Source organism: Cygnus olor, chromosome 16 (genome assembly GCF_009769625.2).
Source record: "Cygnus olor isolate bCygOlo1 chromosome 16, bCygOlo1.pri.v2, whole genome shotgun sequence".
Lineage (NCBI taxonomy): Eukaryota > Metazoa > Chordata > Aves > Anseriformes > Anatidae > Cygnus > Cygnus olor.
The window spans coordinates 6,044,517-6,061,460 of record NC_049184.1 but is presented as its reverse complement, the minus strand read 5'-3'; the positions used below and the strand labels follow the sequence as shown (position 1 = coordinate 6,061,460).

Here is a 16,944-nt window from a genome sequence, read left to right as displayed (position 1 = left end):
TCGTTCATCAAAGAGGAGAGAGGAGCAGAGCTGGTGTGGTTTATAACCCCTCCTCGCACCCCAGTTACTCCAGATTGGCGTCAGCTGCTCGCGGGGGCTGAGCACACACCTCCTCAGTGTCCTACCTGCTCTTGCAGGTTTTAGCAAAGGACATTGTGAGCTGTTGGTGCCAGAAGGTGTAACTTCAGATAACACTTCCAGGAATTTATGAAGTTCCATTTTCTGATGTCCACTGACCCACGCAGGGGTCCAGAGGTGTAGGGTGTGGAAGCAGAGCTGTGCTGCAGACACCCCGCCGTCGGCTGAGACACCAAACCCTACCAGTGCTCCCAACCTTTCCCTCACTTAGCACAGCACAAAAATGCCATCTTAAATAAGAAAAAAGGCAAGGGAAAAGCTAAAACCAGCCAAGCACCAGATGAGACAGACGCAGAAGGAGGCGGCAAGGCTCCTTCCCTCTGTCCCAAACCCCAGCTGCTGGTGTCTGATCCCCCCTGCTCCACCATGGCCCGGGGGCAATGCCACCCTCCCTGACTTTTAGCCAGATGTAGACGAGCTGTAGACAAGCAGAGGCTGTAGGCAAGCGGAAAAGGAAGCACCAGGGCTGTATCTGAGTCAAGCTGGGAGCCGCGTGCCGGCCCCGAGGGTGCCTTTTCCCTTGGCTCCAGCCCCGCGGGCGCCCAGCCCCACGGCCGTCCCCTCCTCGCTGCTCTTGGCGCTGGGGCAGGGCCACGCCAGCACAGATGCGTTGGCACGAGGCACAGGCAGAGCTTTGTTCCGCAGCCCCAGCGACACCCGGAGCTGCCGATGAGCTGCAGGAATCCGCCCGTTCGCCTCCCTTTGTACTTCAAAGGCCGGAGGCTGGGAAGCACGGGCTGAGCGCAGCTGCCAGCGCCCAGGGCATCAGGAGATAAGGCATTTGTCCTCAGCCGAGCTGCTCCAGTTCTGGGCTTTTCAGAGCCTCACGTGTCAGGGTGTCCCCTGGCTGAGGGAAAAAAGAGCCCAGGGAGAGCATCTCTGTGCTGGGAGAGGCACGGAGCGCATCGCTCCCATTTTGGATGCGCTCAGTTAAATTTCACATCCCTACAGCTCCTTTCTTTGCATCAGTGCCAGTCAGTGGGGCAGGTGAGGACTAAGGAAATAAGGCAGAAAGGAGCACCCCGAGGCCTTATTTGCTGCTTTTCCAGCCATTGTCCTGCTTTGAGCAAAATGGTCCTTGCGAACATCTGAGCCTCCGCAGCTGAACCTGAGAAATCTCTCGCCCAGGCAGGCAGAAATCCGATGGCTTGGGTCCAGCCATCTGGACGTGGGAAAGCTCGGGAGCCCCATGAGAAAAGGGAGATTTCTTGGCAAAGGCTCAGGCAATCTTTATGGGAGAGCAGAGGGCTGGAAACACAAGGTGTCCGTCAGGCTGCGCCCGCTCTGCTGGCACAAGCCAGGAGTCCTTAAGGTGTGCAGGTACAGCAAGAGATTTTAAAGCTGAGCAAAAAATAGCCGAGTTTCTTTTTCAGCTTTGATGCCAGAAGCAGGCAGATGTCACAGCAATCCCACCCTGTGCTGCCCTGGGAGTGTGGGACCAGCTCCTGCATGGTGCTGGGCACCAGCACACCCCAAAGACGTGATGCTGCTGGTGGAGAAATGTGCGTGGGGAGCGATGTGCCCAGTGCCACTCAGGAGACCGAAAGCATCGGGGGCAGCCCCCCGCTGTGCCTCTGCACCTCTGCGGGGAGCACCGGAGGTGCTGGACCCTGCAGTTTCCCAGCTTCATGGAGGGTTTTAACCCAGCAATCCTGCCTGCCCGAAGGCCCCATCCTGCAGCCATGAGCTCAGCCCCCGTGCCCCTGGGCACCCGGCAGCTGCTGTGCTGTGTCCCTCCATGCTCTGCTCCAAGCCTGCCTCTCCTGGCAGGTCTTTTGAGCCCTTTTCTTCTCCTGGACAAGCTGCAGATGCTGGAGGGCGCTGCTGGTGCTGCGGGGGGTGTGAGCAGGGACAGAGGGCGCCAGGGCCACCCGGGCACGGAGGTGACCAGGAAGGGTAGCGACAGGAACAAGACCTCCCTGTGCAGCCATGAGAAACCCGCCTGTGAACTGGCGCCAGGTGCTCAGTTTCTATCTTAATTTTGGTCTTGGAAAAAAAAAAAAAAAAAAAAAAGCGAGCAAGCTGAATACACAGGGGCTCCAGTCAAGCTGCGGCATACACCCGTCCAAGCAAGAAAATTACACGGGGAGGCTGCCAGGGTGTCCTGACTTCACTTTGCTGGGTCTGGGCTTTTGGGGCTGTGATCCCACAGCCCCTGGCCAGCCGGGATCCAGGCCTCCAGCCGAGCTGCAGCACATCCCCGGCACTGCTGTGCAGGTAGCGCTGGCTGTGCCAGACACCGAGGAAAGAAGTGACCTCGGATGCTGTCGGCTGTGGGGTGGGTTTTGTCCCCGTGCTTTGGCACCCAGCGATGTGCGGCCCTGGTGGGTGCTGCCGCTCCTGCTCACCCCGTGCTCACATCCCCAGCACGGGTGCAGCAGCCACAGGGACAGAGGGGATGCTGCAGGCTCTGAATGTGCACAGCAGCAGCATGGGGTGGCCACCAGCGGAAATTGGTCATGGTCTGGAGCATCATCGGCTAGTGGTAGGGGTGGGGAGCTCCCACCGGGACCCCTTTGCACCAGCAGTACGGGACAGAGGCTGAACACTGGCTAAAAAAATGGATGGATGGATGGGTTTCCTGCCACTGAGCCCGGCAGCTGAACATGCAGACACCAAGCACCAAGCGTGGTGAAGAACTGCAGATATACACCTCCCCGTCACGTTTGCAGGGCTGCTGGCAAACAGTAACAGCAAATTACCTTTGAGTTGGGCTTCGAGTAGCTTCCGTGCTGTTTGTTAAGTGGATTTCTAAACTTAGCCCAGTTACTGTAAAAAATACCTTCGCAAGAACCTACTGTCCGCAGCTTCAACTTCAGAGACCTTCATTTCTAGAGACGGTGGAAAAATTTCTCGCCTTTGAAAGGCCCCGATTGTACCCCAGTGCTGGCAGGAGCTCCCCGCGTCCTCGTCACAGCTGTGGTGGGGAGCTGCGGGCGCGCCGGGAGAGGCGGTCTGTGTGACCCTGCTATTTCCCAAAGAGATCACTTGGGATCCTGGCAGCCCGGCAGCCTTGCCCTTTGGTGGGCAGCATTTGGCCACCGCTGCCTGAATGCCCCCAGACGCGTGGGTTTCACTTCGCTCCCCGATGGCAGGGCTCAGCCACCCTCCTCATCCTCACCCAGAGCAGTGGGACGCCCCCCCTGGGCTTTCGGTGTGAAATCCTGGCTTTACCTCAGCCTGGAGGAGCTGAGGCACATGGACGGGGTGGTAGCAGGGTGCCAGACATCCCTGCCACATGAAACCAGCAGTGCGGACGCTTCGGAGGAGTCATTTTAAAAATGTGGGTCCTGAAGAAAGGGCCTCGGTGACACCTTCACTGCGTGTTTACCTCCAAAGTTCACAAACAAACACATGGGAGGTCAGTCTGGGCTTTGTAATGTTGTAAAATACGGAGATCGAGTTCTTCTGACCTGGAAGTCAGGAGAACTTCCTCCTGTGATCCTTGAGGAGCAACCAAGCTCTCGGCTGAGCAGCGTTTGACTGCTGCAGGGCTCTGGCAATGTCAGAAGCCCCCCAAATCCCTTTCCATCCCTGCCGGGGTGGCACCGGGGTGGCCTGGCTCTGTTGCACCCGCTGAGGATCCGGCTGCCTCCACCACACCACCCTCCTCTGCGCCGGGGTCCGGGGAGCTCTGCAGGTCCCGTCCCCCAGCACCGCCCTGTGCCACCCCTCGTGGGGATGTGTCACCCCTGCCACCTCCATGCCCGGGCGGTGGAGGATGCCCAAAGCCCCAGACCAGGAACCGCGGACGTGCCAAAGAAACCCCACAATGTGTTTCAGTCCGAAAAGCATCCGTGCACATCTCTGCTGAGACAGGGCTGCGAACCCGGTGGTTTCTCTCCTTTCTTTCCCCGATGCTATCTAAAATGAGCTCGCCGGCGCTGCTGCCTCCAGCCGAATGTGTGTGCTTCTTGGCGCCCCGCGAGCTGCTCTCTGCAGATGCCGTGTGCTTTGGCAGCCAGGCCAGTCTGGGCTGCAGGATATTACCCCTGGCAGGGACACAAACCCCTCCAGTTCCTGGAATTCGGATTGTCTCGCAGAGTGCTGATCAAGCAGCGCTTTCCCTCCGCACCCAAGGCAAGCCCCCTGCCCGTCCCCGCGCGGGGCTGCTCGCGGCTCAGCTCCTGCGTGGCAGCAGGACCGCGGCAGGTTCACCTCTCCAACAGAGCAAGGCACGATAAATTGGGGAAGAAAAAGCTATTTCCTCAAATGCACAGCTCTGCAGTTCATGGCACTGGGTGAGCATTTGCTACACAGGGCTCTGTCTTTTGTGAAACAATAAATCACTGAACACCACCCCTGCCCGCCCCCCCCCCCCCGCAAACCAGCCCCGGTGCCCTGAGAAGGATGGATGTGGAGATCAGCTCCACGGGGCGCAGACGGGAACATCCCTCCAGCACACACCTCCCACCGCCCCCGGGGCCCACAGCACCTCGAATTACTTTACAGGAGAGCAGATTCCAGGAAAACTCAAGCACTGGCAAAAATATACCTGGGGCATGTTTCAGCAGAGCCCCAGAGCAGGGGGAGGCTGCGTTGGTACCGCACGCTACCTCCATACCTGCACGCTATTCCCACTCCATGCACACGCCTGGTGCTCCCCACGTTCCCGTTTCCCTTGTGTTGCAGCGTGGGTTTGCTGGGGGTGCTCAGCCAGCGCCAGGCTTCTCCGCTTGTTGTCTCTGCCACAAAACTTTGGGCTCTGTGCGCAGGACAGGCAGTGTGCATCCATTTAGAGAGGCTCGGAGCATCCCCCATGGCAGGGGTTTGGTGCTGTGTGGACAAGCACCGCAGCCACCAGACTGTGGCCTCCGCAGCATCCTTCCCTCATCCTTTTCTCCCCGCCTGAGCACCAGCTCCCCCTTTATGCTCTGGTCCCAGCTCTGTGCCGGGGCAGCGGCTGCAGCAAGGCGCAGGGCGGCTGCCACGCAGGGCGAGGAGCGGGGACAGGCATTGAAGCAGCCCCCCCAGCCTGCACGACTTGCGTTTTGGTGCCCTGCGACCACTCAGCCACCCCCTGGGAACCCTGACCGCTCGGGATGCTGCACGAAAACACACCTGCTGCTGCTGGATGATCCGTGCAGGACCGCTGCTGGCCCGGGGACACGTGCGCTCCAGTGACTGTGTCCCCCAAGGAAGGGACATCTCTGCCACCAGCTCACAGCACCCTGGGGTCCCCCTGCTTCCCCCCCGTTGCCTTGCTGGGACAAAGCCCCCTGCACCCAGCCTGCTTTCCTGGTCACAGCCCCCCAGTCAGACACAAGCAGGGGCACACATCCCTGGGGCTCTCTCCCTGCGGGTATCTCACGAAAAAAACAACAAACGAACACCCAGCAGCCGAAGAGCAGCTTCCCTGCCTGCTGGCAGCGGCTGCGTGTGCAAGAGGCGTGCACGGGCAGCCGGCTATAAACCTCCGGGCAGAGCTCTTCCCAAACCTCAGCACGTTCCCCGGGGGGAAGAGCTAAGATGCAGCTTTTGCGTCACGCTGCCGCGGGCTGCCCGCCTTGGCTGCGTTAAATCCCTCGCACACGTGCCCCGAGCAGGTTGCTCGCAGCGGTCAGCCCCGCGCTCGGCTGCTCGTGGCTCCGTCCTCAAGGTACGTGGGGGGATGCAGGAGGTGCAGCGGCTGAGGGACGAGGAGGTTCCAGCCTTGTCCTTTTTTTTTTTAATTCTGGTTTTGCGGTGGTTTATTTTTCTCCCCCTCCCTCCCCAAGATAAGGACTCGTTAGGATTCCTCTCCGATCCTTTTAAAAGTTGCCGGGTGTTTCTTTACCTGTGTGAGATTTCTGTTTGTTCGCGGGACTTTCTCTACGTGCCAAGCGCCTGTGAAGTGACGGGGCGAGTAGCTCTGCATGCTCCTAATTAGCCCTGTCTGGCAGGTAGGTGGGATAACCGAAAAAACTGGGGCAGAGTCTGTACTGCTTTTTTCTTAAAAGAAACACCAAGAAAAGCAAGACATCTCCCTGCTGCTCCTGGTGAAGTTACTGGGACGAGCGCGCGGGAACAGCGGGTGATCAGCGGGGTAATCCAAAACTGATTTCGGGAAGGACAAAAGAAAACCCATTTCCACCTTATCTGGGGACAGGGGGCTTGCACGGCAGCGCGCAGCGGTGCGGGCGGTGTTTTCTCTTGCAGCCTGACTCGGGCTCTGCTCCGCGTTCCAGCTGGCAGGGCTGCGATGCCGCGGCTGCGCTTGCACCTCTGCTTCACCGGCGTGCTCTGCTGGCTGGCGCACGAGTCCGGCTCCTTCGCGCTGCCCAACGCCACCGAGCTCCTGTCCCCTCCCAGCAGCGCGGGGCCGGGGCCGGCTCCTGGCACCGGGGTGCCCCGCGGCCGCCGCCGCCGGTACCTGGCGCCCCGCGACATGAGCGCCATCCTGGACTACCACAACCAGGTGCGGGCGCAGGTGTCCCCCCCGGCCGCCAACATGGAGTACATGGTGAGTGCGCATCGCTCGTGCCACGGGGCAGGGGGCTGCTGGGGATTTGCGGCTCAGTGCTCGTCCCGGGGATGTTTTGCACCCCTGGTGCAGGACGGACCCCCACACACCCAGAGCTTTCCCCCAGGAGAGGCAGAGCGGGTGCAGGATGCGACCCAGCGCATCCCATGACAGAGCAGATGTGGGTCCCTGATTTCCCTGCCCCTGGGGCCATTCCTCCTGCTGCAGGCTGGGTTTTCCTGCAGCCCCAGCAATGCAGGGAGGCTGCCCAACCCCGCTCGTGTCTGCAGGTGCCCCACAGGGATGCTGCGGGAGGGAATAAAGCTGCTGGCCCCACTTCAGTGCCCTCAGCCACCTGGTCAGGGCTGGACCAGCTCCTCACAGCATGGAGCACCCTGACGTGCCCATCCTTCCTCTAGCACTGACCAGGGAGGGCCTTTCTGGTACCTTCTGGAGCAGAAAGCTCCTACACATGCAGAGGGGGATGCGCCTCGGGTGTCTCCATCCCACCTGGGAGCAGGTGGTGCTGTGCGCTGCTCCTGAGCTGGTTCCTAAAGGCTCTAGGATGGGAGAGCAGAGCTGGGATGGAGGTGGGAGCAGCCAGGAGGTCCCTGGATGCTGCTGGGGGAGCAGCAGGCTCAGCACACAGCAGGTCAGATGTGCCCGGGGCATCCTGTGCTGCTTCGTGCTTGGCCTAAATCCCTGCCTTCCAAAATCCCTCTCCTGGGCATGGCTGAGGCTCGTCCCCAGAGCGGTGTGCTCCCCTTCCCGCAGCTCTTTTCCAGACCAACGTGCAGGCCAAGTTTTAGGAGCTGCTGGGGGTTTCAGATCCCCCTCTGCGAACACAAGGTTTCCCCACCTGCCTGCCCCCAGCAGCCCAAATCCCCACCTGCCCTTTCTTTTCCCCCTCTCCAGGTGTGGGACGAGCGGCTGGCCAGGGCGGCGGAGGCGTGGGCCGTGCAGTGCGTGTGGGACCATGGCCCCCCCCAGCTGATGAAGTACGTGGGGCAGAACCTCTCCATCCACTCGGGCAGGTAAGGGCCCCGCAGGGAGCCCCCGGGAGCTGGCTCCCACCGCTCGGAGCTCTGGTGCGGGCCGGATCTTCCGAGCCACTGCTTCTGGCCTGGGGAGCAATGGTTCCTGCAGCGGGGCGTCCCGTCCACACCGCAGGCTCCCCTTTGCAGGTACCGCTCCGTGGTGGACATGGTGCGGTCGTGGCACCGCGAGCAGCAGCACTACTCCTTCCCGCACCCCCGCGAGTGCAACCCCCGCTGCCCCTCCAAGTGCAGCGGCTCCGTCTGCAGCCACTACACCCAGGTGAGACCCCCCCCGAGCCCCCAGCTCACACAGAATGGGGGGGTCTGGATTTCTGCTGGGGGCGATGGAACCCCTGCAGGTGCTCACAGCGGTCCCTGCATGCGCGTTTCTGCATCCTCCTCCTCTGGGACCAGATCCCGGCTTCTGTCCGGTTCGAATCACAAAGCTTGCTCCAGGAGCTTTTTTCCCTGCTTTGCCCTCACTTTCTCCTGATTACCCCCCTAACACCTCTAAGGCTGTGAAGAGCAGAAAAGAACCAACCAGCCCCTTCCCGCACCAGCCGATCATGAATCATCTCCGTGGCAGAGCGGCTCCTTGGCGCTGCCCGGCCCCGTGAATGCAGCCCCTTCATCCCGCGGCACCTCCGGCTGTGGCTTTGCCAGCACGAGGTGGAAAACCTCCAAACCTCCCTCTGCCTCCCCGCCTCGGGGCTGAGCCCCTCCGATGTTTGCGCGGCTGTCTGGGAGCGCGGCGCTGCCTCAGTCCCGGTGTGGTTCCCCAGGGGTGTCTCGGGGGCTGTCTGGGCTGCAAATGGGCAAAACACATTTTTTAAGGGAGAAATTCAGCCCTCGGCGGCTTTAGGAGGAGCCTTCTGGTTCTGGTCCCCATGGGAGGAGTTTCACCTCCCTGCAGCCTCCGCCGGCAGTGCTTCAGGGTGAGCTTTGGTGGTTCATTTGGGTAAATCAGACACGACCCAGACCCCGCTGCTTGTTTAACTCAGCTCACCAAGGCAGCGCATCCTGGCACCAGGTGGGCACAGAAAAGGGACATTCAGAAGCCACCCTCGGGTGGCCGAGCGGTGCCAGGGTGGGCACGGCATCTCCCCCAGGAAATTCGGGCCGTCGGGGCTCGGTCCCTGCCCGGCAGCTGGAGCTGATGGGGGCTGACCACCCGCTTTCTGTCCTGGCACAGATGGTGTGGGCGTCCTCCAACAGGCTGGGCTGCGCCATCCACGCCTGCAGCAACGTGCGGGTTTGGGGCAGCACGTGGCGCCGCGCCGTCCTCCTCGTCTGCAACTACGCCATCAAGTAAGTGCGCATGGCGAGCCGGCCGCGCCGAGCTGAGCTGGGTGCCACGCAGGGGTGATGCTGCTCTCCTCTCTTCCCAGGGGCAACTGGATCGGGGAGGCACCCTACAAGGTGGGGAGGCCGTGCTCAGCCTGCCCGCCCACCTACGGCGGGGTCTGCTCCAACAACATGTGCTTCACGGGACTCAGATCCAACCAAGTGAGCTGGTTTTAGGGCTGCGGCAGCGCTCCACGGCTCCACCACCCTCTGGGGACGGGGGAAAAGAGGATTATTTATAACACCACACTGCTTTTGGCCCTCCGACCCTCCTCCCTGTGCTGTGTTAGGCATCAGGCAGGCTCTCAAACCCATTTTAGCCCCAGTGCTCCCACCCTTTTTGGACACCCCCTGGGGGCACTGCCTTCTCCAGCTGTTTCATGCCTGGGGGGCGCTGGGGACAGCTGGTGGTGGCCTGGGGCACATGGGGGGAGTGGGATTGGATGTCACGGCCCTGCTGCGCAGGGCTGGGGGCTCTCCCTGCCACCCCGGGACTGGGAAGAGTCTATGCAGTGACCGGCCAGACCGTCCCTTTGGGGTGAGTGACTGGAGCCCTGTGTGCATCGCTCTGTGGGGCCCCCCAGCCACGGTCCCCGGCTCTGAGCACCCCAATAAAGCGGTCTGGAGACCCGAGTGCTCGTGTCTGTCCTTACTCACAGCCTTCTGCCCCCTCCTAACATGGAGTTGTGCAAGTTTGCTCTGTGTTTTGGGGTTACCCCAAACCGCAAAAGGGTGCAGGAGCTCTCGGCTTGGCCACGGCTGTGGGAGATGCCCGGGCACTTTGCTCCATCGTGTGGGAGAAGCCAGCACTGCCGGGACACTGGGCGCAGCGGGGACACAGCTGCCAAAAATCCCCGAGGTTTTGGCTCAGGACCGTGCCCTGCCTGCGATGCTGGGGCTGGTGAGAGCTGGGGCAGGCAGGGCCCCCCCCAGGTGCCCCCAGCTCTCCCCATCTGCCAGCAGCTCGGATTTCTTCCAAACCTGCCTTTCCCCCACTGCTGCAAAGGGCTTTAGCCCAGCCTGGGGGTGACAGGGGGCTCAGTCCCAGCCTGGGCTGCCAGGGGGAGTGGGGGGGAGCAAAGACCAGTCCCCCAGAACCTGGCAGAGACGGGTTGGTGTTGCATCAGGTGTGGGCACACCGGCAAGACGCCCCTTCCTTCCCTGCCGCGTGCCTCTCAGGAGGAAAGTGGAGAGACCAAGCAGCGCCCCCCAAATGGAAACCCCCTCAAACCTCCCCGCAGGGCCTTGCCCAAGTGTAGGGACCGCATCCACACACCTTGTGCCTGTGAGGTCCCAGACGTCCTCCTGGGTGGAGCACGGATGTCCACGGGTCACTCCAGGCCATCGCAGGTCCCCACGAACCCCAGGAAGGCAGCCAGCTCTCCCCGCTGCTCAGTGGGCGCAGACAAAGCATCCTGCAAGGAGGCCATCAGAAACAGGGGGTGCGGGATTTGGGGAGCAGAGGGAGATGGGGAGCGAGCTGCAAACGCCGCGCACCAGCCCCGTGCTCTGGGTACCACCCTGCATCCCGCCGCTGCATCCCCATCCCCAACGACCCCTCCGGTTTGGCACCGAGGGGACAAACCCCGAACCACAGCCGGGGGATTTCACCCCTTGGCCGGGCTCTGCTCTGCCCCAGCCCCGCTCTGTCATCCCCCGGCCGGCGCCACGTGGCTGCACCCTCGCTCGCCTTTGTTCCCCCACCGCGGCCGGGCGATGCCGCGAGCCCTGCGGTGCCCGCGGCGCTGCGGTGCCGACCTCCCCGCAGCCGGGGGGAGCACCGGCCTCCGCCGCCCCGGCCTTGACACCGGCTGGCAGCAGGAGCCCCAAAAGAGTCCAGTAAAAGCCATGTTTGAGTTTCTAGCTTGGCAGCAGTTACTATAGCTACAGCAACAGCACCTTGCAGATTGGTTTCCATAAGAGCTTGGTTACTATTTAACATCTCCACCCACATTAGCCCTGATTAAGCGAATCAATAAGATAACAGGAGAGGCAGGTTTCCTCGCCCTGCCTCTCCGTGCTCCCTCCTGCCTTCACCTAGTTCCTTAGAAAGACATTTCCATCTATTTATTTTATTTTTTATTTTTTTAGTCCCACACTTCCTCCGCGTTTCGCCCCAAGTCCCCATAGCGGTAGCCGGCGAGACATGGTCAATGTAAGCACCCAGCTAAGCGCTAAGATGGAGGCTCCGTACGGTGAGTACCGCGGCCCCGCCGCCCGCGGGGAGCGGGGCTGGGACAGGGCAGCGGCACCCGGCCCCGCCGCGCTGCCCCCGCGGGCTCCGCCACGTGCGGAGGCTGGAGAGAAAGGGTCCCCGATTTTATCCGTGCATACTAGAGGTATATATAAAGTGTTCTTGTTCGCTCCGCTCGGCTGGAAGAAGAAGGAAGGTGCTGGAGGGAGCAGAGCGGGGCCGACCCGCTCGCCGAGGGGCCGCTGCGCCCTGGATAGGGAGCGGGTTCCCAGCTGCAAGTCGAAGCAGCCTTGAAGCCCCCCGACGTGCCGCCTCGGGACACAAAGCCAGCCCGAACGCCAAGGCTGCGTGTGGTTTGCGGCGTGCCCCGGCTGCCCGAGCGGCCCTGCCAGCCAAGGGAAGGGGCCAGGCCGGGGTGATGCTGAGCAGGGCTCCCAGCGGGGAGTTCGGCGCCCAGGCCCCGTGGTGCGGGGCACCAGGCACCACGTCCTGCCCCGGTACCGGCCCAGGGCAGCCCCAGGCTGCTGCTCTCGTTCGCTGGGCCGGGTGCCAACGGCCAACAAAGGCACGTGGGCGCTGGGGGACAGGTCCCCCCTGCCCAGGCTGTCGTCATCCTGCTGTTACCCTCTGGGTTCAGACGTGCTGCAGCTTCCCCCGGAGGCAAGGGGCCAGGGCTGGTGTGGTCCTGTGGGATCTGGGGCCTCCAGAGCCCTGGGTATGGCCAGGGCGCAGAGCGGGGATGCAGCAGACGAGGTCTCACAGTCACAAGGCTCTCCGTCACATCCTGTGGCTCTCCATCACACCACCCTGCCTCTCCTCGCTCTGTTTTTGGTGTCCTGCTCCTCTTCTCCTTTGCTACACTCACCCCGAAGTCGCAGCCCCACCAGCCCATGCCCCAGCCGCCGTGTGAGCTGCAGCCAGCCCCAGGAGGTTTGCTGGGCTCCCAGGCTTTGTTCATGCCCATGCTTTGTTCATGGCCACGTTTTGGGCAACGGCTTCAGGCCCGCAGACCCCTGAGGGTGCTCAGCCACACACCTTGCGTCTCCAAAGGGACAGCAGGGGACGTCCCTGCCACCGTCAGCCCTAAGCCAGCCCCGTGCTGGGAGTCCTTGCCGTGGGGGCCCGTGTTTCCTTGCCCCATGTACTTCAGGACTCTCCAGCCTGCTTTGCTCTTTGGCTCCAAATGCTCCCGCGCACAGCTCCGCGGTGACACATCGCACATCAGCACGGCCCCTCGCAATGGAAACGTGTAGGGACTGTCTAGGATGTGCAACAGCATCCCCGGGCTTGGCATGGAGCAGAGAGCTACAGGGGAGCAGGAGAAACGTGACAGTTAGAAAACTCTCAGGTTTAGTCTGTTTACATTTATTTGTAGGTCCTAGGTGTGTAGGAGCCGGGGGCTCTCACATTAAGGCAAGCTCAAAATAACGCGCTCGGCTTTTGGTCTGGTCGGTGCAGACTGTGACTGTGTCCCCAGCTGGTGCTGCTTTGACCGTGTGCGGGGAGACGCGTGATGAGGGCTGTTAGTAAACCAAGCCTTGATGCCTGTGGGAGATCCGGAGGCTCTGCCCCTCGGCATGGTCACTGCCACCGGCCAGCACAGTGGCCAGGGTGCTGATGCTCACTTGGGCAGAAGGGGAGGCACAAGTGACGCGGATGTCAGATCCACGGCATGTGACAGCACAGGGGGAGCCAGGGAGGTGCAAGGTGGCTGGGTCCGGGTGTCCCAAACCCAGGGTGCCTGTGCCCTCCTCTGCCCTGGGGCACAAAGCCGTCCACATTTCTGCAGCGAGCATCAGCCCTTGCAGGACAGACGATATTCAAGGAGCTGGATGAGCTGTGTATTCACTTACGAATAAGTTGTGACGTCCGCTTGCATCTGGCTCTAAGCGAGCAGCCGTTTGCCAGCCCTAGCACATCGGTGACCTTAGGGGAAGGCAGGCGAATAGCTCCGCCGGTAATTCTCCCCGGGGACTGGCTGAGGGTCAGCAGGCAGGCTGACTTGGGAAGAATTGCTCCACATCCCACCTGCGCCGCTCTCCCCACCTGGCTTGGTGCACAAACAAAGGCAGCGCAGACACCCGTGGCTTGCGAGTCTGTCCTGGGGCCAGGCTGCTGAGCCTGGGGCCTCGCGAGGGGGAAGAGAAAAAAAATAATAATAATAAAAGAGAAAGAAGGGCCTCCCGGGCTGAAATGAGAGAAAAGTCAGACTGTTGGCAGGCAGAAGGAGGGGAGTCCTTCTAAACAAAATGGGTGAAAAAGTTATCCAAACAGAGGCGGAGGAATGGCCGGAGGAGACGGAGACCCGACAGCCTCTCGCCTCCCCAGGAGCCTGCAGTGCGCTTGGCTGGGCTGGCACTGCCGCAGGATGAGCACAGGGGCCAGGACACGCTGCGGGGCAGGTGGCAGTGGGGTGGCCAAACCCTCCCCAGAGCCACCGGGGAGATTGTTCCCTTGCGAGGGAACGCAGGCGCTGCCTGGAGCCGTGGCAGTGCTGAGCCCCAGCTGTGCCGTGAGCTTACTTTCAGGGTTTTCTGTGATTGACAGGCTGGCTTCTGGTATTTTCACCCCTCCGTCCATCTCAGGAGCTTCAGCGTTTCAGCATCCATTTGAAGTCAGGGATAAAGGGCAGGAGCCCAGAGTGGGGCATCCCCAGCACATTTACAGCAATCCTCCCCATCCGCCCCAGCCCCAAAGCACCTCCTGGGTTCCCACAAAAACACAGGACCTGTGCTCTGTCTAAAGGAGCTGGAGGATGCCCCGCAGGAGCCGCGGTGAAGGTGTCTGGTCCCCAGTACCCTGCACGGACACTCAGCGAGAAGGGAGAGAGGTCACGGGGCTGGGGGGGACGTTCAGCCTCCTCTCTAGCACCTGCTCAGGGCTGTAGGATGGAAACTGCCCCCTCAGCAGAGCCTGCCACTCCGGGCACGCTGGTGCTAAGACACGGCAAATGTTTGTGAGAGGACGTGGGATGGAGAGGGGGATGCCCAGGAAGGGGCCCAGGGCCTCCTTCCTTCCAGGAGCGAGAAGAGGAGCCTGTCTCTGCTTTTCTCCTCCCAGTGTGACCAGTGCAATCAGGGCAAATGTCCCTAACCCCAGCACAGCCAGCACTGCTCCTTCCTATTTCAGGAGAGGCTCTTGGTGCCAGGGATGCCTTGGCTGGGTGCTTTCAGCAGGCAGCAGCGCATAACCGGGGTGAGCTCAGTAAAGCAGCTTTGGAAATTAGCTGAAAAATGTGAGAGGTCAGAGCTGCTAAGGCATTTTGGTCAGATGCGGTGCATAGTTTCAGCTGAAGAACATAAAAGCAGGCAGAATTTCTAAATATTTGTACTTTTCATTGTAAAATTGATTTAATTTTTATAGGCTTCCATTCTATATGACCCAAACTGAGCTTTTTTCCCCTGGAATACTCACGTCAGCTACTATTTAACACCTCTGTCTCTTCCTTGTCCATTGCACGAGGGCTGTCAAGGACAGGCAGTGTTGGGACACCACCACAGCCACGTGCTTTCCGTGGTCCCCTTCCCGTCTCCACTCCCACCGTCCCCACCAGCTGCTCGTAGGGGCCGCAACGCCAGTGCTGGTGGGGCAGCACCTACAGGGGAAGAAACAGCTGAGTAGGATCTGGCTACACCCAGGAATAAGCACCGGTATTTAGACAGGAAGCAAAAGGGCCAAACATTTAGCTGCCTGGGACGGATCCTGAGTGCTGGAGTTGGTGGAGTTTCTTTGTGGCTGGGCTCAGCAGAGCCGGGGATGCTCTGATCACACCGAGATGCGCGACTTCCACTGCTCCGGGGCAGCCCCTGGCTGCTATTGAAAACACATTGGTGCTTTTACAGAGGGGAGCGAGAACAGCAGTGCTGCTGTCACCGGGCAGTGAGACCCAGCTCTGGCAGGGGAGCCTCAGACTCCCTTTGAGCCCCCCCGAGGCAGGTGGAGGTCCGCTCTCCAGAGGGATGCGTCGCCCAGAACTGAGAACTCGAAGTGAGCGCAAAGGGGTGGTGAGTGATGGTGATCCTGCAGCCAGAAAAGCCTCTTTCCTGTAAATATTTCCTGTCAATACAGCAATACTTGCAGCAGGAGCAGGGCCAGCGGCGGCAGCCAGGGTAGTTCACGGGGCAGAGCAGGGCGAGCGTCTGGAAGTGTCGGAGTTAGAGTGTGGCAAATACTGCAAAAAAAAACATCCCTGACTGTTTGTGTTCAGGCTCCTTCTCTGTTTGCTTTCCTCAAATATTCGAGCAAACAAATTTCCTGGCAGAAATGTTTGTGGAAACAGCAAATGTTGCAGAATTTTCAGGGAAGGCGTATTTCGAGGTAGTGGCTGTATCGCGAACCCGGACCTGACAGCTCTGCTCACCGGCGCTGGGCACAGGCACCAAATTTCCACCGGGGTCCCTGAGCTAAGCCAGGTCCCAGAAGCAATTACTCCCCAAAATAACTCATGTCCAAGCTTCGGCCTGAGCATCAACAGAAATCACTTAGCAAATCCCTTCAGGAAGTGCAAGCCTCAAAAAAATAACGTGCTCGAGACAACGCACCAAAGCTCCACGCGAAGCAGCTTCATGCAGAGCTGCAGCTAAGGAAAGGCACCAGCAGCCGAGGAGCAGACCCTGGCTCAAAAAGCCACGTGTCTGCGTGGCCGGACCGGATTCCTACCCCAAAATGCTGCAGCCACTAGAGGGACTCTGGCTGCGTCCCGTGGGACCAGGAGCCCCAGTGCCGAGGGGCGGATGGGGACCATCAGCGTGGGCTCAGCCCTCCAAGGCCCCCACACGGAGGTGTCCCCGGGGGCTCAGCGGGCGCTGGCATCTCCCCAGGGGAAGAGGAGTGGAAGTGGGGACGGTGACACCGTGGGGCACCATGTGGGCTGCCTCCTCCATGACAATGCGCTGGGGGCTCCGACACCTCCTCCAGCCATCCAAGCTGCTTTTGCACGCTGGTTTTCATCGCAGCCCTACGAGGGCTCTCCCCTCACCTTGCTCATCCCACCCCAGGCTGCCAGGACACAAGCCCCCGGCAGCACCTTCCTTGCTGCTTTGCCCACGTACCCCAAAACTCAACCAGGCTCAGCTCCTGCCACTGAGCCTGGGCACCCGAGCCCACCAGCGAGGGACCAGCGGGTATCTTTCACCTGCCTCCGCATGGGAAAGCTGTCCTGGCCGTCCCGGCCATGGGCGTGTGCAAGATTTTATAGGTGATAGCCCCTGGGAAAGGGGGGAAAAGCAGGGAGAGCTGTACACTCAGCTTCTGGCGTGGCTCTGCGCTCTGCTTAAGAGCGCCAATGTCAACAGATAGACCTGGAGGAAGGAGCGAAACCAAATACACGGGCACTTCTCAGAACAAGAGCTGTAAAACCTGCGCAAACCTGAACAAGTGGCACAACGCTCTTTTTATATGGTAAGAATCAATAGTCGAGCCCACTCAACATGTTTGCCGACACATAAATGACAGCCACCGTGCTGCATTTATGGCCCAGCGCCTTCAGCGGAGCCGGCAGAGCTCAGCTCCCACCGCCACGCTCGGTCACCTCTCACCCTCTCCGCTCTGACGGGATGCTCCGAATTTTGCAGCATGGTCCCCACAGCCTTGACTCCACGTGAGAAGCTTCTGCTCCTCCTTCCACCGCACCAGCCCGCTCCACATTTCCAGAGGATGCACAAGTCCCACACCCTGCCCTGCCCTGTCTGTAGGGGAACCAGGGTCCGACCCCACCGCCCTGGTGAGATGCAGCAGCCTGGCATGAAGATTCATTGGTGGTCACCCCAAGGAAATTCAGCCACAGGCTG

At 60.9% G+C, this 16,944-nt stretch overlaps 1 protein-coding gene and 1 long non-coding RNA gene across 2 annotated transcripts; one reads left to right on the top strand and one right to left on the bottom strand.

The window, feature by feature from the left end:
• Positions 1-5,797: 5,797 nt before the first annotated feature.
• On the bottom strand, positions 5,798-11,150 carry LOC121079134. Its single transcript, XR_005824893.1, has 2 exons — positions 10,238-11,150; positions 5,798-9,171 (listed from the first exon to the last, which is right to left on the bottom strand). It is a non-coding gene; the product is annotated as an uncharacterized LOC121079134 (long non-coding RNA).
• R3HDML (R3H domain containing like) lies at positions 6,320-9,594 on the top strand. The gene is made up of 5 exons (XM_040576011.1): positions 6,320-6,580; positions 7,496-7,614; positions 7,765-7,897; positions 8,810-8,925; positions 9,006-9,594. Exons 1-5 carry the CDS (start codon positions 6,320-6,322, stop codon positions 9,136-9,138), a joined length of 762 nt encoding a protein of 253 aa, XP_040431945.1. The 3' UTR covers positions 9,139-9,594.
• Positions 11,151-16,944: the final 5,794 nt, after the last annotated feature.